This window comes from Acanthochromis polyacanthus, chromosome 19 (genome assembly GCF_021347895.1).
Source record: "Acanthochromis polyacanthus isolate Apoly-LR-REF ecotype Palm Island chromosome 19, KAUST_Apoly_ChrSc, whole genome shotgun sequence".
NCBI classification, from domain to species: Eukaryota; Metazoa; Chordata; class Actinopteri; family Pomacentridae; genus Acanthochromis; species Acanthochromis polyacanthus.
The window spans coordinates 8,377,864-8,398,011 of record NC_067131.1 but is presented as its reverse complement, the minus strand read 5'-3'; the positions used below and the strand labels follow the sequence as shown (position 1 = coordinate 8,398,011).

The 20,148-nt window shown below is 40.8% G+C and overlaps 1 protein-coding gene across 1 annotated transcript in view; it reads right to left on the bottom strand.

The window, feature by feature from the left end:
- The window catches only part of LOC110949120 (SPARC (osteonectin), cwcv and kazal like domains proteoglycan 2), a 57,030-nt gene extending 40,653 nt beyond the window's left edge, over positions 1 to 16,377 (bottom strand). The window contains exon 1 of the mRNA XM_051939347.1: positions 16,078 to 16,377. Within this exon, the coding sequence (XP_051795307.1) occupies positions 16,078 to 16,335 (258 nt within the window). The 5' untranslated portion in view covers positions 16,336 to 16,377. The remainder of the gene's footprint in view (positions 1 to 16,077) is intronic.
- Between the last annotated feature and the right edge of the window lie 3,771 nt (positions 16,378 to 20,148).

The window sequence follows — 20,148 nt, the reverse complement described above, 5'->3', positions numbered from 1 at the left end:
TTTCTCTTTAGTTCAAGATGAAACCATCCACTTAGATTTGTATTTACTACAGATTTCATTCAGTCCTTACCAAAGGTCTTCTAAAAATCATTTGGATGATCCATTTTTCAAAATTGGCTTCCAAACCTTTGCAGCCTATTTGACAAACCCACTGTGCACATGCAATCAGACTTAGATGGTGAGTGCACTTTCCAATTCCAAGTGAGGCTGCAAAATTTACAGGAATTTGGCTTTTAGGAAGCTCTGCAGCAACGTGATAAATGTAAAAATATGTAACTCACCCAACTTAGAACTATACAGCTACACTACTGACAATATTTTGAAGCAGATTTTAGCTCCAGATGCATATTTATGGGCGTATTTACATTCAGTCACAACTGTAAACAAGTCTTCAAAAACTCATATTGCGAGCTCAGTCAGACATCAGCGCATTAAGAGTTTTAGTTAAGAAGTTTTCAAATGAAATTCCTCACTCTCAAGGCAATAACCGCACGCTTCATCCTCCCAAATATTGCTTATTGACATTCCGAAGTCAACATTTGCCGCGAAGGCATCACTTAAGCAGCGGGATATGAGTTAGAGGTTAAATGATGATCTGGACATTTTGCATTTCCTCCAGTTGTCATTTATCCAGCCTCATGAAGTCATTTGCTCTGCCGGTGACTGGATAAACACAGGCTGATGGATGGACTGGTGATCCGGGTCATGTCTGTAATGAACGGAGACCTGCGAGAGGCTTTCCTCAGCTGATTGCTCCTCTCTGGGCCGGAGCTGTGTCATCCTATCAGATCACTGAGGTGTGTCTGCCGCCGTCTGACTGGCAGGACACTGTCAGCTCATCATTCCTCACGCCATCGTTTGCACAGCACTGCGCTTTGCCTGATTAATGCGGCCGAATTAGCCACGTTTCCCCGTCTCCTTTTAAATTGCTGCAAAAGGGCACGCAGGCGGAGGCTGCCGTGAATCTACATTCCACCCTCTGTCTCTCTGTAGTTACCGGGGAGCAGCGGGAGTGCATCTTGCCTTTGCCGTGTCATTATGGCGCCTCGATTCAGCATGCTGGGGCCTAAGTGGTGGAGGTAATGTCTCGTTCTGTTTGTACCCTGCCGTCTTTGAAAACGACGGAGAAATGGGAGAGACGCTAATGGCACGGACCAACCACAGATTGAAACACTGGGAAATGCATTAAAGTGCTCCAAAATGACGCTGCATGACTTTTGCCCTAAATCCACGGGCTTGAGAGTGGCAAAACATTTCATTTTCACTTGAAAATGAGGCAGAAATCGCACAGTAACAGCTGAGGACATATTTCCACAGCTCCTCTGAAATCCCACATAGCAACTCATATGGTTTCCACAGTGGCATATAGAAACAATTCCTCAGTTTACTCTCACTGGAGCGTGACAGGTCCAAGATTTCTGCACCACATTCGCTCTGACAGGCGCTGACAAGATATATGGTTGAATTACAGCCAGTTTAAGGTGATTATATAGCATGTGCGTAGATGAAAGAGGTATTTTTCATTACACTTCAAAGACAAAATAAGAAATCCACAGAGAAAAATGGTGGTGTCTCGATTGCAACAAAATACCAGAGCATTATGGGATTAAGTCGCAGCCCGGCAACACAGAGCTGGATCAAATTGATCATCTGAGCCGGAGTGCTCGGGGGCCTGCAGGCGAAGGACGCATGTTGTTTCACAAGGTAAGACGCCTGCCTGCAATGCAGTACAGTACGGAGCACAATCTGCAGCCATCTCTGCACACCGAAGGGCATGTCTCTGTTTTTCTTGAGCCACAAAGTAGCCACCTGCCAAGCGTGCATCCATCTGAGACATGCGCTCGGATGCAGGAGGAGAAATCGGGCCGATCAGCTCTTGCAGAGAAATGCAGATAATTTACCCGACAATGACATTTTCTATAAAGGCACAGGCTGCTTTATGTGTAGATAAGTTTTTCTATGGGGGCTGCCGCCATCGGCTAATAAGCTCAGATTTCAGGAAGTTGCATCACAGGAAAAAAGAAAAAAAAAAACGGCTTTTCTTCTCAGGAGCCCTTTAGCTGTGGTCTCAAATCACTGATGAAGTGACACATCAAACGGTGGCCGGGCTCACTTTGCTGTAGTAGACTCCACGGTTGAATCAAGGCGCTGCATGCTCCGAGAGATGCAGTAATTGGAGAGGAGGAGGACGGCGCAGATGCAGAAAAATGGATTCTGTTGGACCCCAGTGCTGAGCCAAGCAGAACCCTGGAACAGCAGAGTCTCTGCAGCATCTTACCGCTCCCTCCCTCCCCCCCATTTGCAAAACAAAGAAGCAGAAAGAAGAGGCGAGCCTTCAGGTTGAGCTCCGCACGGATGCCCCAGGGAGCTTGCAGGTTATGCAGGGCCGTCTTTACTGTGCTGAGCTATGCTGCTGCTGCATACAATATTAGCAAGAAAAGCCCCATTATAAGGCAGGCTGAAACAGAAACAAAAGTATCTGAAGTCGGTGCGCTATATTCACTTTGTAGTGCCTCAGCTCATCAGTATTGATCTGCAAACACAAAAAGTTATCAGCATGCATAAATAGATGAATGAGCTTAAATCTTGTTTGGTGCTGGCACACTAACGTTACCGAGGGAACTTAAATCAATATTGAATGCGGGGGAGGCAAAGAAAATAAATTCCACTCCAATAAACTCTAACAAACAGTCTCTTTTTTTCGCCCAGAGAAAAAAAAAACAAGCCTTGCAGGTTTTACTACTTAAATACAAGCTATCGCCAAGAATGTGTTGCTACTGATTTGGAAATTTTAAGGGATTATGCAGGTATTTCAAGGGACAGATTTAAACCATTTTTTAAAAAAATGAATCTTAATTTAATCTCAAGCAAGAACGGTAAGTCCAAACAGGTAGACAAATAAAGCATTATGGCAAGGATTTGTCAATATTTTTCAGCTTATTTTACAGATTTTATTCCTACTGCAAGAAGTTGTAATACCTTATTTTCCTTTTAGCTTGAATTTTATGCATTTTATCAGTGGAGCAATTCACCATGTGTGACAAGAAACATTTCTGGGTGCAAATGCTGCTTTAGATCAAAAAAAGGAAATAAAACTTGTGAACTTGTGAACCTTTTCACGATCATTTTCTTCTTTAGTGATTCGCTCTAAAGGGTTAAAAGGATTAGAGTAGCTGTTCTCCCAGGTGGTATAATCAATGGTAGAGCCCAGGCATCCATAAAAAAGAGGATTTATGATGTTGAGGTGAGCTAGAACGTTCCAGCTGAGGTATTTCTGCAAAAATAAAAGCGTACAGGATTGTTATATATTGTACATATAAAATGAATATGAAAAATTTATCTCACCCCCTGGCTAGCTACAGGAGTATTGTTAGGTTCACTGAAACAAAGAATTAACAGCGTCTTTTACAAACTGAGAGTGAAGTTTAAATTATTTTCAATACAAATGCACATCGATGGTTAGTCAGAGAGAGACGATGTGGAATAGAAACTGTTTTTTGGACTCAGATCTATCCAGACAACAAAAGATTCGACACTGCAGTATGTTGAAAAGATGAGAGTGGAGGATCGGACGTGGAAACGGTATCATAGGAAGGTCGATATGTCTTAACAAGCGGATTAGTCGTAAATAAACAAGGAAAAAAGAAAAATTCAGAACACATAAGTCCACATTAGCACACTATCCTGTGGCTGTGAATTCTCACTAGCGTTCCAGATGCGCATAACGTGAAATAATGTGGATTTAAACAACAGAACCGAGATGTTTTACTAAGGGTTTGAACACAACATTCTTATTTTAAAGGACTCATATCCTTTAATCGATGAGTTTGGGCTGAGTGCCACAGACAGGGCACGGAAGTCAAGAGGCAGATTAACACATTGCTGTTGACGACAAGAAAAAACCCACACCGACAGATTTCTCTTCTAACTGGACTGATCTGCTGTCGCCACAAGCCCGTGTGAAAACATTTAGTTGTACTGAGCAGCTGTGCAATCATCTGAGGAGGCTGTAGTGCACTGTCAGCATGCGCGTTCAGCAAACCTAAAAAAAAAAAAGTATGATTGCGATATCACCTTACCAGCATCTCTCTTCGCCTGTGATCATTATTTTATTTGCCGTTTCAAATTTTTAACAACTGCGCCTGCTGTTTAAATTAATTAGGCTCCGCTGACAAGTGCACTGAAGCTACTGAACTGTCAGACGCAAGTTTTTAGAAACGGGCGGCATGGTTAAGTGAAGATAATGATGACAACCATCCTGGCTGAAATGCCGTAGGGATCTGCATGAGACAGCACACAGGGGTAGCTAAGTTAAATATGCTAGCTGGCTGATTACATTTAATTCCCCCCGTCTGCTGTGGCAATGAGAACAAATTGGGTTGTTGTGGCTGCTGATAATGCTAATCTCCCGCAGTGGCAGTGGGATATTACTGTAAAACAGAGAGGCACATTGAGATGTCACGTTATGGCTTTAGGAAGGACTACATCACACATAAATGAGATTCTGCTGGGTTCTTTCAAGTGAGAAAAAAGCTATTAGCATTTTAGCTACGCAGCCTATCCCGACTATACGATTTGCTTGATTAAGGTCATTTCAATATGACTTTGTAGTGTGTATCCATTACCCTGCCAACTCGGCAAGTTAACAGTCTCTGTCTCTCTCCCCCTATACACACCAAACAAATATATCCACCACATGCCACACATACTAAACACAGCTTGTAGACAGGATCGCGGTCCTTTTCAAGCCTGTCCTTGACACCTCTCTGCTGCTCTGACAGTTAATACAGAGAGCCGCCTCAGCCCTCCCTGCTCCTCCAAACGCAGCTCTGGGACATTCAAGTCATGAAAATCAAACATACAGAAGACAGTAAAAGGAGGCTGATTCTCCCCAGGCAAGAGCATGTCCTCAACGTTTTTGTAGCCGCCTGGCCTAATTGTACAGTACTTGCCCCGCTGTTTCAACAGTGAGTGATTTGTGGCCTAAAGCGAAGAATCTATCAATGCCAGCTTGAACCTGAGCACCCTGCATTATTACACCTATTGTTGCTGAATACAAGGCGATATGGCTGTGTTTGCTCACTGTTTAGCGCTGCTCGGTTCTTGGACGATTCATAACAATAGTGGTGGCCCTGAACACATATCTATCAAAAAAAAAAGAAGAAGAAAAAAGAACACCTGAGGCAGACCTGAATATATTCAGGAAAGCACTCTTCTGCAGCCCTGATATATTTTCCATCTGGCTAATATATGCAAAAGTTATTTTTTTCTTCCAGGTTTAATCATTTCAACCGAAATAACAGGTCCCATGACTGCACCTGTACTGGAGAGCATTTTTAGCAGGTGAAGCCTCCTCTAAACTGTTTAGCCCCTGAAGGGTAAACTAAGTCTTCAGCCTTGTGTCTGTGGACGATAACAATAAAGGTCATAGCAGATAAACAGATCGGGATCTCATTGTAGTCGAGAGGCAGATGAATTTCCAGAGGACAATAAATACAGGTGGCATTCTTATCATTACGTCCCACATGTCTGCAATGACATATATTACATTTTATTTCACCAACCCGTGAAATAGATTTCTAGGGGAACAGACACAGTGAGTTTTTCTTTTATGTGGGCAGTTTATCGGCCATGGGGCTTATCCGGGGTTATAACAAGATGACATTTACATAGAACACAAAGAAATCTGATCATGCATATACATTACAGGTGCAATATATTCCTGCATGCATAGTTAATAGTTTCTGATTGTGATAACTACTTGCTTTCTGTGCAGGTGTCTGTGATGTTTACGAGCACAAACTATTCAGTTTGAATACAAGCATTCAACCTGTGTAAGATATACACTGTAAAAACTGTATAAAGAATTCTGTAGGATTTTTTATTTCCTGTCTAATGTTACATCTGTGTATTGCAAACGCAATGCAATGTAAGAAATTAATGAGGATAGTGTAAACACTGAGGACCCTATTGGTTTCCATTGTCGACTCATAGAAAGCACTGACGCACTTTAGTTTGCTTCCTAAAAATCCGGCTCATCGATTGCATCCTGGGTGTGCCGTTCACCATGTCAGCCTGTGAGTGAAGACAGACGCACATGCAGAGTGGCAGCATTTATTGCTCTGCCTGCAGCAAGGCATAGAGGAGCTCCACCAGTACAGAGACAACTCTCAGGCAGATGCCACTATAAATAATGCATGAACAATAGAGCCAGAAGAAGAACCTTGGAACAGCTAATTATTCAGGCCGACATTTCAGCAACTTGCAGAGAAGTTAACAGCTAAAAAAGATAGAATTTGGGCCGTCATCGCTGCCGGTGTATGTGCTAACACACTGATGTAGCAGCGCAGCCAGGCTCCATTATGAAACACATTAATCTACATGTACTGTCCCATCACAACAAGTCGCTAGTCAGCCAAGATGGAAGAAGCAAAGAGATTTTTTGTGTATTTGGACAATCTGTGGGCTGTGGAACATGCTCATGAAAAAGCTATTCAAAGCAGCTGTTGAGCGCCTCTCAGTGTTTCCTTTGCGTTTGCTTTTTTTTTCTTGCAAAGCATAAATTGCTATCCAGCAAGAAGAGCTCCTCCACAGGAGCAACAACACAAAGCAGTCTCTCCACTCAATTAAGAGTCACCCACGCTTGTGAAGGGAAGCCAACAGGATCTCCTTTCTTCTCTCTTTCCACTGTGAAGCGCATCTGAGCAGCCCCAAATACCTGAAGCAAATCTCCACAACATTCACCTCCACTAAAAGACATGCATGACAATGACAGGAGAAAGAAGAAAGCATCTTTGCACCACTTGCGCCATTTTGATCTCATTAGTCTGCAAAATTCCACATATGGTTGATTTGACTGGACGATTTTCAGACTCACAGCGGAGGAAATACGGCTAGCTATTAACTCGTTTAACTATTATGGTTTCTTCCGACATCCTTCTCAACTCCAGCGTTCACTTTTAACTAGAAATAGGCCTCATTATCATATTTTCTACAATTGCATACTGTCTTCTTGCTCAAATTTTTCATACCCGTAATTACACTGGCTGCTAGCGCTGGAGCATAAATCCTGTGGGAGGCTAATAAATGGCTGAGGTTGATGACAGGAGCAGAAAAAACCCACAGCTGGCAGCGCGTCTTTGAGCTAAGTAAAGGAGCTCAGTGTCAGGATGCGACGGCATCATGTTTGCCGTTCATCAGCAGAAAAACAAAAAAAGTGAAGCGGCGAGTCTTTATCAAAGAGGCCTCACACAGGAGCGGCTGTGTTGATGTGGGATCAGTGACCAGGGCCGTTGGCATCAGCTTCTTTCACAGCAGCACGCGATAAATAATGACTCTAATCCATGTGTGGATGAAGCATGAGGTTGCTTATTAGAGCTCAATTAGTGGTCAATTTGTGGTTTTCAAAAGACAGTAGTGACTCCGATGGGATAACATCAGGCAGAGCTCATATTTGGTTGGTAGAGGGGCGTCACTGGAGGAAACGAAGACAAATCTGAAGAATATTCAAACAGGGAAGGGTGATACACACAATATTTATTAATTTCTTAGACGTTTTTCATTATAAAGTTAGCCTTTTAGCAGCAGTAGTAAGGGTGAAAGCAACGGTAGTCTGATAATTAAAATGTTATGAATAAGCTGCTGCTGTTTTGATTGCTTTAAACTAATTAGCGGGCTTAATTAGTATATTTAGCAGCCAGGACACTGCAAAAGTAGGGATTTGTAATGTTGAAGGAGGGGAGTTGAGTCAAAAACCATTTGGATGTTAAAGAGAAGGCCTGTGATTGCTATCATTTGGCATCTGTACATAAACTATAATGAGGCCTGATTTGCTCTGAATTGGCAGCGTGAAAAACAACCACCTGATGACGGTAAGCTGCCTCTGTAAGAGCACTTTCCTGTGTATCCAGTATAGAAGGAGTGGATATTAATATGAATGAGTTCGTATGGATGAATCCCTCTTTTTAATAACTGCATTAAAGGGGATTTAATTTGCATTCAGGATCAAAATATACACAGACTTTAATGATGTTAGAGCTATGAAGTGATCAAACTTGCTTGCGTCAAAAAGTCTGGGTGTAAATTGAGTTGCTGTGATATTTAAAGCAACAGTATATCGTTGAAAATGGATGGAGGCACAGACAATGGAGGATCCCCCTGATGAAACTGAAGCTGTGTCCTGAACATCCCTGACCCAGTTTAACCTCTGGGCAAACATTTTTGAGTCTGGCGTTTCATTAAAATTTAAAGTGTGTTTTACATGACAGTTAAATCATTTGGAGTCTTCATCTGAGAAATTTCCTCAGTTCTGATCTACTGAGTGCTCGTAAAGGACCCTAAGTAACGATAAAATTGGGTAAATTTATTCATATTTATCAAATTAATACAGAGTCAGACTTAATTTGGATTTAAATAAGAGACATTTATGAAATCTGACATAGAAATTAGGGAATTAATATGTGTTCAGATGTTTATGACAACTTGGTCTTGCCTTTTTAAATCAATGTTGCACATAAAGCGGCTAAAAAAGAAATACAAGATGAAATGGTCATTTCAAGAGAACTGACACTTAATTCAGTTTGTGTTTACATTCAGCGTTCTTTACAGCAGCCTAAGGTATTAATGGACTGTCAAAATACGATATTCACAGAAATAAATTCATAAATGATTTTCATTGATAAATGCATTTGTAAAAATGTGTTCAAATGAGCAATTTTCAAGGTTTTTTTTAAGATGAAAAAAGTCTAGTTATTAATGACTATTTAAACATACATAATAGAAAAGAAGATTCTTTTTTTAAAATGTTGAGAGGGAATGTTGCTGTGCCTCGTTAAAGTGCTCAGCCTCACAAAGCTGCTAGCATGCCTTTAGGTTGTAGTCTTCTTTGGACAAAAAAAGCAATTTAACTGGACTGCAACAACAGTAATTGTTGTTACAACTCGGGCTGGGCGATATGAACAAAATTTTATATCCCGATATAGCTTATTTTATATCTCGATACGATATACATCGCAATATAGCATAAACATAAACAAAAACAGTTACTCGTGTTCGAGTCTGTTGTTGGGACCGGGCAGCGGCATACCATACAAAGTACGGTAGTCTGATCCTTGTCGGCCTTTTTAAATCCAAACAACCGCCATATGACAGAAGTTCCCCCTCTTTTAGGTACAAGCTCGTCGGTTTGAGCTGGTTGTTCGTCATCTTGTTGTTTAGATTGTTCTGAGTCGAGTCCACCATCTTCCTCCATAGCCGCGTGCCAGTGTTGCCAACTCCTCAGTAAGGAAAGTAGCTGTTGGCTGTCCTAAAAGTCGCTAAATGACGTCATCGCCTAATTTACATATTTCCCAGTTTGCATGCAATTGTAATCAACACTGTAGGAGAGAGGAATAACATTGTGGAAGAGACCAAAAAGTGAATATAAAACACCCAAAATATGTTTTTGTACTAGAGGCTAAATGCTGTGGTTTATTTTAGTATGACAGTGAAGAAACATTTTCATTTATATCCCGCTCTGTAAGTCTGGATGAGATCTGTAGTGACTTTGCGCATGCGTGATTCATCTGCCGTCTGGCCGCGGAGTGATGTGTCCCATAGATATATATATCTATGATGTGTCCTCTAATCAGACACTGGGACTGCTGCGGGGTTACTGGACTGACAGACTGTGCTTTGGGACGGGGAGGAGCTCACAGCAGCACCTGCTGCTTATTGAAAACAGTAACTGCAGAATGATCCAAGTTTTCCTGTCAGAGTCTCCAAAACGGCAGAAAAAGTCGCTAGATTTGTGGCTAGTCGCTTTTGACAAAAAAAGTCGCAAGGACGCTTTGGAAAGTCGCTAGATTTAGCGAGAAAGTCACTAAGTTGGCAACACTGGCCGCGTGAAGTACGCGATTCTCTGTTCTAAAATTGCAGACTGCACCTTTAAAAAAGAAGTTATACCTTTAAATTTAAAGTTGCTAGCTTGTTGTGTTTTATAATCTTAGTAATAATCAATCTGTTAATTATTGCAGCCGCAAAGCTTGTGCTTGTGCAGTATATAAACCATGTTCTTGTTCTCCCTTTCCTTAGCTGTGCCTTTATGAATATTGAGCATGTGGATTTAAGCCTGCTGAGAGGCCTGGGTAAAAATTTAAGGAACCGCTCAGCGTTATCTAATAATTGCATTCATCACCGCCCTAAATCAAATTAGTTCGTAGGCAGCGACATGGCTAATGATGACTCCTGTTTTGCCTCGCTGTGCTGATCTTAACAACCCAAAAAAGGAAAAAAAAAAAAAAGAGAGAGAACTGAGAAGCCATTTACCTGAAAGCGATGTATCAATTTTCCCTCATTAAAAACGAAGCCGAGCTCTTGAGCAGGTGCAGAACCTTCAACAGCGCTCTGTGGTTGGCTGAAAGGCTGCATGGCTCCTTAATGAGGTCCCTCTCTGCAGCGCTCAGAGAGATGGCAGAATCTGGCTGGGAATGAACAGCACAGTATTGTTCACATGAGCGGTGGCCTGAGCTCCCGCGGTGCAGATTCACCCGAACGCAGCGGAATGCAGAGCGGAACTCGTGTTGATGAATAAATATATCAAGTGGTCAAAGAGGGGTTTTTTTGTTTGTTTGTTTTAAATGACAGATGCTAATTACAGCTAAGCTTAATTTGATGGAAGCGTACAACAGTGGGTTGCTTCGTGTGGGTGTTTTCTGCACAAATGTGAGCGGAGGGGAGCCTTTCGATGGGAGATTTGATGTCTTGACATTTGCAGTGTGTCATGATTACAGCCTCAACATTGATGTCTGTCATAATGGAGCTTGTATAACACCCTGTAACCTTCTGTGGATAATCCTGACACGTCCTGCCTCTACAGCTGTTGGTTTTCCTTTCAACATTTCCTCATTATGTCTCCATGCCAGATAATCATATTTACGCTGGTGCAATTTAAACACTAGCCAGATCAATCAAACACACACCAGAGGTTTTTTTCCTAAAGCCCACACGATGATTTTTATTTTATTTTATTCAGATGCGCTATGAATGCTTCCTGTTTTTCACACCTCCTGTTTGCCAAGACAGCGAGTAAACAAATACAACCCCTTTCACATTTCAGATGGTGAATCTCACTGCCCGCACAGCACAGAATAGTCCTATCTGAGCAGAGCTCGGATGTTTACAGCATCATTTCTCAACTGTGATTTCTTTTTTCTTTTTTTGATGAGGGCACAAACCTTTCTCCTGCTAGCACACTCCCATCCAAAGCCTTTTGGTCTGAGGGTGAAACAAATCTACACAACCGCTAATGATCATGCCGCGTGTCAGTTCTTCTAAAGCAGAGCAAAGGATAAAATAGCTAAAAATGGCCGGAACAGCAAAACAAAAAGACATATTTCACATCTCAAAGGTTGTCGGGGGTGAGATGACAAAATCAATACAGCTCTTGGGTGTCTGTATGCGAAGTACGTAGCTAGAAGAAGAAGTCTTGACTACAAATCACTCCCCACACACGGTGGTTATAAAAACTCTCCGCCCACACAACTGTGACTCGCTCATCTTGTATGGTTTTACAAATTAGTGTCACAGCAGATTAATTAAACTTAAATTAAACTGATCAATAGGTCTGTTTTCACTTCGACATATAGCAGGAGTTTCTCTGATTTCAGTCACGAAAGCCAGTTTAATCTGCTAGGATTGAAACAAGATCACGTATGAGCACTGAATATTTATGTTGATGACAGGCTGATGAACTGATTAGTCATTTGAATCAAGGAGTCAAGTTTTTACACTTATTCAGTTAACCAGCATTGACAATGTAAGTACTATCCAGCTGAATAGATCAACAAGAATTACAAAAGATTTCTGGAATCAATGAATTGTTTGAGTCAATTATTGGGCAAAGAAGTCAAACATTTGTGAATTTTAGACTAAACAGCCTTGGAATTGATTAGTTGAAGTCCAAACAAACATTATATATGCAGTTCTAACAGAGTATTTTTAGAGTTTATTCTTGCATCATTGTTGAGTGGCCAGTTTAAAGGCTCACACCAAACAACAACAACATGTGTCAGATTTGGAATCCAGATGCAGCTCAATTCAAATGGATTGAAGTTGAATCTCATACCCAACTTCAGGAAAAACAAATGTAACAGATCTTCTAACAAAATATGAAGACAAGCTGCCAAAGACCCACAGAGAAGCCCCATCCCAGTCTCTTTAACTAATAAGGACAACAACAAGCTGATTAACTGGTTAGTCATTTGAATCAAGAGAGCAGATTGAGTATTTAGTGAAAATTTCTCTAACAGATTAATTTTTTGCATCAATTATTGGGGAAAAAGTCCCATTTCTGTGAGTCATAGCTTCTCAAATGAGAAATTTATTGTAAATTCAATATCTTATGGGTTCAAGCTAGCATTTTCCATATCCGTCTAATGTCTTATTGACTAAACAGCCCTAACAGACATTATCTGTGTTGCAACTATGTAGACGAAAATCCTGCTTCATTTTTGAGAAGCCATTTTAAAGACTCATCACCATCTTTTAACCAATATGGGTCAAATTCAGAATCTAGATGCAACTGAACTCAAATGGATTGAAGATGAAAAGAATCCAACAGATCTTCTCACAATTTAGGTAGATATGTTGCCAAAGACCCACAGGGAAGCCCCATCCCAGTCTGTTTAACCAGTCATGATAATAACAAGCTGATTAAATGGTTAGTCTTTTGAATCAAGGAGTCAAGTTGTTATATTTATTACATTAATTTCTTGGGAATTTGCAGTTTAAGTACCATCCAAGAATTGAGTGAAAGTTTCTCTAACAGATTGATCGTTTGAGTCAATTATAGGGCAAAAACTCCCATTTTTGTGAGTTGTTGCCTCTCAAATGAGAAACTGATTGTAAATTCGATATCTTTTGGGTTTAAACTGGTCAATTTCTATATTTTCCTCATGTCTTACAGACGAAACAGCCTTGGAATCAACTAGTTGAAGCTCTAACAAACATTATACATGCAGTTCCAACACTATCAGCGTAGACTTTAACCATAACCGGTTCTTAACCAGTTCAAAGGCTCAACACCACCTTCTACCCAACAATACGCGCCAAAATCAAAAGCTAGATGCAACCAAATTCAAATGGAATGAAGATGCTTATACGAACCTTCAAAAAAAAATCCAACAAATCTTCTCACAGTGCAGGTGAACATGCAGCCAAAGGCCCATAGAGAGGCCTCATCCCACTCTATTCCACCCCACATGTCAGTCAAACACTGATCCAATCAGACAGGTGAAGCAACCCTCCCCAAACACCAGCGAAGATAATACTCAAATCTGCATGACAGCAGAAATTTGTGATTCAATTACAAATCCTCTCGGGTTGTCCGCACATTCTCGCGCGCCACCAAAACGTGGTTCGAAGGCAGTGAAGCTCCTCTCTGCTCGACACTGATAAGACCGCATCTGTCTGAGGTGATATTTCTCAGCAATGAGATCAAACAACTGTCCGGTTGTCAAGGTAGACGCTTGGATCTGAGCGTTGCTAACCAACTCCTCCTCAGAGATCTCGAGCATCCTGATTCATGCCATGTGTGCTGTCTGTTCTGTAGCCGGGAGCCGTCAGCACTGTAAAGACGTGTCACACCCAGCATCGTAGCCTCCTGACCCCTTACCTTTATAACTGTCCCTCCATATATCCCCCTGTTGGTTGCAGACATTTTCAAATTCATCATCCAATTTACATCAGTGAGGGTGGATTTAATATAAAACAACACCTCTGAGTATAACACAATAGCACCACGGCGTCAAAAATGGCTGTAAAGTTGAATCCACACTGAAAAACATCACATTTTACTGTTAATGAAAGCAGAATTTAACTGCTTTAGTTTTAACTGATAAACTGGCAACTAAACCAGCCAGTCAGAGTGACTCATTCACTTGGTTTCAGTGCCACTTCAATCCGAATATGTAAATCACATGCAAAAAAACTAACAAAAAAGGCTCCACACACATAAAACAACATAAAGTAGAGACAGCACAGCATAAAACATGTGTGGTGTGCATCCATCCATCATCATCATCCCACCCAGTCATCCACAATTTAAACGAGATCTCCATCATTATCCGCCAACAATCCTTCAAATGGAAGACTGACTCATCCGCAGCTTTCGAATGTCTGATGGCACGAAAGAATTTCTCATCCTATAAGACGTGGATTGTTGCATACCTGTTTGTGATGCTGTTTACACTGAGCTTCTTGTAATATCTCTGTATCAAGGCAGCGGTACAAGTGAATGTGCAGGGCGGCTTGTTGCGTTTGGATTTACAGGAATTTGTGCCGCTGTGATGAGCAGCCTTGATTTATCGGGTGCACAGTTTGCTGGATTTAAAGCCATGATTGATTAAATCTCTCCAAAGAATTCATCTTTGTGTATCACAATTTTGAATTCTTTTCTGGTGAAAATAATCCCTTCCCTACCTTAGAATGGATTCATTGCATTCATTGCATGTGCAGATCTATGAGACTGCCGCTCAAGCACACCAGCTCACCTATGCTCAAACACTCAAACTATTCCTTGATACCTAATGGCAGTAATTATGTCACACATGTTGGAGCTGAAATCTGATTCTAAAGGAGAGTAATGACACAGAAAACCTCAAGTGGAAAACGGGACAGGATTGGTTTCCTCGGTTTGTTACGTACAAAACCTGGGAAGTCTAAATTTGTGTTTTTGAGATGGTCATTGATACGCTACAGGTGAAAATGTTAAATCAGAAATGGTGTTGACTGCTTATTTTACTCATGAAATGTCTCCTAACATATAAAAGATATACAGACATGCTAAAAAGGTTTAAAAAAAAGTGGTCTTTAAAGAAAAAGCTCTATCTAATTGTTTACAATATATGTCAATATCATGATGTACTATGATGGATGATATAAAGTGACAGAACACCCACCTGTAACCTGGAGAGTGGACCGACTAGCTGGTTAAATGTACTTGGCTGACAGATTTAACACTATTTATTACTTAAGGACTGCAAACAGTCCTTGTGATTAGCATTTATTAAATTCTAACTAAATCTGCTAATTATATTCTTGATGAACTGATTAAGCTGTTTATCTACAAAATGCTAAATACTTCTCTGGAACATCTATCGGACTCCAAGGTGATATTTTATTCAAACTCAAATCTCAAAGCATTCTCCTGAATATGTCAAAGAAAAGCAGCAAATTTGCAAATATCTGACAATTTCGCTTAAAAAAAAACAGACAGCCAGTGCATTAATTTAATACTTTCAGCTGTAATAATGACACTAAATTCAGGTCAGTAGTAGATTCATACTCGGAATTTGATCATTTCCAGTCCATCTGTACTGATTAAAGAGAATAAACAAAGCTGTCCATTTTCAGCACACGAACAAAACATTCACATGAGAATAAGAAACTCTAGTTCCTTTACACTCCACTCTTGATATTTATGATGTATTGAACACACAACTAAGTCTTGCTGTTGCTCCTTTCAGTATAAAAGCCCTCCTACCTGTGAACCCTACGTTTAATGTACAATATGACGGATCAGTGGGAACTGATGAATACAGACACTGAAAAATCACAGATACCTCGGAAGTAGCTTGGAAATGGAAATGTGAGACTTCATGCTGCATTCACTTTCACATAAGAGATTAAAAGTGATCATTTTAATCATGGAAATGCATCACAACAGTAACCTGTTTTGCATTTCAGCCAATACAAAGGCAACCAATGAGTGAAATATGAGGAAATGAGGCACCTTTCCAAAACTGGAGGAAAAAAATCATTTGTCAGTATTTCTTTTCTGCACGAGCGCGCACTCACGCGCATTACTTCGAATGTAAATGTGAAGTGCAATCATATTTCCTTCTTTTTAAGTAGTATTTCTCTTGCGCAAACTGCCAAAACTGCGCGTATGTGCACTCCAGGTTGACAGTTAACTGTGCGCAAAAATAAACCAAACACACCTCAGCGAGCAGCCTGCGTCTCCTCCACAGGGCGCATCTGAGAACGGCACAAGGAGAGAATCGGATCTATATATAATTGCACTAAAATACACCAACTCACGTCTCTGAAGCGATTCCAGTGCTTGATCTTCCGGCTGTACTGGGAGATGGTGGACAGCCATTGCTCATCTTCCATGAAATTCCCGGCTTTTCCTGCCTCTTTGCCACTTTTCACGTCCACCTGGAGCGAAACGCCCACTAGCAGACAGAGGCAAGCCGCGATCCTCACAACGACCATGTTGCTCAGGCAGTTTGGTTCTGGGATGTATCCTCCTCCTGCTGCTGCTGCTGCTGCTGTCCTCTGGCCAATGATCCACATACAACACTGCTGCTGCTGCTGCCTCAACAGACTGAATGGAAATGAGAGAGAGAGAGAGAGAGAGAGAGAGAGGGGAGGAGAGGGAGACAGAAAGGGAGGAGGGAGGGAGGGAGGGAGGGAAGTAGTTAAAGGAGAGATTAGATCCTGCACTAATCATTTATTTCTGCTCACTTATTATTATAGTGGCTTTTTGCTGTTTTTAAGCAGCCTCCACACATAAATCAGGCACTGCAGATGAATCATACAAGGGGAACAGATGTTTATTGTCATCCTCATGATTAATCAGGTTTTATTCATTGAAAAAAAAAATCATTTTTTGTCTAATATGCACACTAATAAAGCCGAACTGAGGTCCGAGCCAGGCAGTGAAATGAGCGGCTCAATTCAAGGTGATGTGTTGGGAAAATTGCTACAATTGAGTTACCATCATAAGGAGGAAGCGATGCCCAAGCTGGGCTCCCCCGGACCGTTAACGGTCACCAGGAGACTCCTAAGGGGCCTGAAGGCAAATGAGGTTCAATTTAGCTTAAAATTAGTTCCATTTCATTCCTAATTTGTTCATTAGCAGCACGAGCAGAGAATACCAGAGTGACTCATCGGAGATCTTAGTGCGAAATTTGACTTTTTTTCTCAGATTGGTCTGCATAAGGTCTGGAAATAACCTTTATCATAAGATTTGTGCTCACTGTATCAATGAGTAGATCCTAAATATTAAATTGGAATCACTATCTAGGCTAGTTAGGCAGTAAAATTTGACTCACACAATCTATGTAACATTCCTCTAGAGCGGTTTGAAGTTTGTATAGTTAAATAATCAAATGCAACGCTCAATTTTTATTTTATATTTCTTATTTGACATGTCATTGCATTAAAAAAGTGCACCAAGCTCAACCAGGAATCCTACAAATAAATCTTTTTATTATAGATCTGCTGATTATTATCTTGATTCGCTGATTATTTGTATTTTCTATAAGCCCAATGTGATTTTTTTATGTCTGGTGTAACATTAAATTATGAGCTGTAGAGATGCTAATAATAATCCTAATAATATGAATATTTTGCTGCTATCCAAAAGTACCAAGCTAGCCGTTTTCCTCTGTTTTCAGTCTTTATGCTAAGCTAAGCTAACCGGCAGCTGGCTGTATGTATTATTAATCTACAAATGTTCTCTGACAGAAAGTGAACAAGCATATTTCTCAAAACTACTCCTTTAAGAAAATTATTATGAATTCACTCTGTGCTTCTGCAGCGCACTCAGCTTCATGCAATCGATACTCTGTGAAAAAACTTGGAGAGATCTTCGAAAGCTCCTTCAAATTTGATAGACAGATCAGAGGTCAAAAGCAGCTTTTTTTCATTCAAGACTTTTAGCAAAAGTAAAGGCTTATTTCTGTCCCAAGTACAGTGAAAAACATATTTGTTGCTTTATTACCACTCTGTTAGATGCCTGTAATTCTTTGTATGTGGGTGCAGAGCATTTGTATCTTCAGTATCTACAGCAGGTAGGCTACTAAATGCAGCAATGGCTTCTCTCCACAAACTTCTGGTCAGATTCAGGATTGATTTGAACATTTTCTTGTTGGTTTATAAAGTTTTAAACGGGCCGGCGCTACTTTATTTAGCAGAGTTCTTACAATACACCATCAAATCAAAGCTAGAGGTCAACCAAACTCTTAGATATTCTGAGATTTAAGCCAAAAAATTAGAGGCGATTGAATCTTCACGGTGGCTGCATCTAATCTGTGGGACACTTTGCCTTTTCATGCGAGAACTACTCAGACTTCACAAACTTTTAAGTCCCCGCTAAGACCCACCTCTTCTCTTTGGCATTCAATTCAAGTCAAATTTGACACCCTGACTTAATCCCTTATTGTGTTGTATCTTTTATTTTTATTACATGAATATCTTTTTGTTCGGAAGTATCTTTTAGTCATTGTTTTTAGCACTCCGGTTCAACTCTTTCTGTCTTTAAATGTGCTTCATAAAAAATTTTGACTTGATTTGCCATTACAAAGCAAACCTAGAGTAAAAAAAAATAGTGCTGTCACAAACCGGCTCAGTGAATGTGACAAAGGAAGGGAGACCAGTCAGGTTTTCAAATACAAACACAATATTTTAATATATCTTAAGTAATTAAAGACAAAAAGGAATGAGGTGTGACAAATGTTTACATCAGTAATGAGTGGAGTGCATGAGAGAGAGAGAGAGAGAGAGAGACCAGGTGAGCTTTTGTAGCCACCTAAAGCTCTACCAGGTGCCACATATTAGTCTAACGACCCTCCCTTTCTGCCAGCTAATGCAGGAGTCGATAACCTGCATTCAGAAAGGGAGGGGTCGCAACAGTGCAAACAGAATATTTCTGGACCTTTCAGGTGCAGCTGAACGCTTTGCCTGGTTGGTAATCCACACATAATCAGATTCTCAAGTCTTTAATACAATTTTATTGTCCGGTAAATAAACATGGATGTATCACAGACAGCACTGCAGACACAGACGTAGTATACGCAGTGGTGGCTGCCATATCTCGATGCATCATGGTATTTTCATGAATGGGAAAAGTCAGTTTTTTAAAGGCAGTACCATCTTTCTCTCAAGAGACATTTCCGATGTTTCTTGCAGCTGAATATATAAGTAGATTAAATAGGAAATCAGCGATAACGAATCATTGTAACTGTACTTCTAACTCCAGCAAAACATCAAATGTAGAACTCAATGTCGAATTCTTGTCTTGTGTGTTCACATATTTCCTTGTACATCTGCACAACAGAATCCTATTAAATGTTGAAACCTCGAGACTTAAACCAGAATTCAAAACAATCTTTCATTGATTGGAGCAATAAATGTCTGCACAAAATGATGCTGTAAAGACAGATTGCGGGCCCGACCGAGGAAAAACGTGTTACCTTCCAGCTTTTTCTCCAGAATTTATGACCCACAGAGATTTGCTGCACCTGCACATCATTTTAAGTCTGCCCACGTTATTCCTGCTGCTCCCTCAACTCTCCGTGCCCTCTCTCCTTCACTCTGTATTTCATCCCCATACAGATAAACTTAATCCAGCCCTCTGCCCAGATTCATTTAAGTTTAAGGTTACCAATATTGGCCAAGGCTGAGTAGCCAGGGGCAGGATCACATTTCTGTGATGCTGCTTAGCTGGCCAAACCGACTCTGACATTGGCATCAAAACAGTTGATGTGGCATTTGCAGGCTTTCCTGACTGTGCACAGCTCCAGAACCAGGAAACAAGGACAACGGGAGAAACATCCCACAGCACTGGCCAGCTGTGCACATCAGGAATACAAGGTGGCGGACATGATGTGTTAATCAAGAGGTCGTCATTAGTCACGATCAAGGAGAACATGCTGCAGATTAATGGTCACACTGCTGAACTGGGTCACTTAGAAGCATTTAAAGACTGTGTTCAGCTTCGCACCATTAGCTTTTAAAGATTTGTTTTCCCCAGAGTTGAGATGTTACTGGGAAGCCTCTCTCTCTCTGGAGCATGGCAGAGGAAGACTCCGGAGGGAATCCTACATGTGCAAAAACCGCAAAAGCAAATAGAAAACATGTTGATGAGAGACTCGGAGCCGTTCATCACTTCACTTAGCAGGTTTCAGGGATGAGGAGACTCAAAGGACCCTTTTTTTAATTGCACAGGGCTCTTATTCTGCTCCATCAGTATCTGAATTGGCAGCGCAGTGACCACAAGTGCTTTTGCTCCACTGATATCACTGAATTGTCTGATTTTTTTCAACCAAATTATTAATTTCGGCTGTGAACTGGGCAATCCATCTTTTTTTAAATGCACACTAA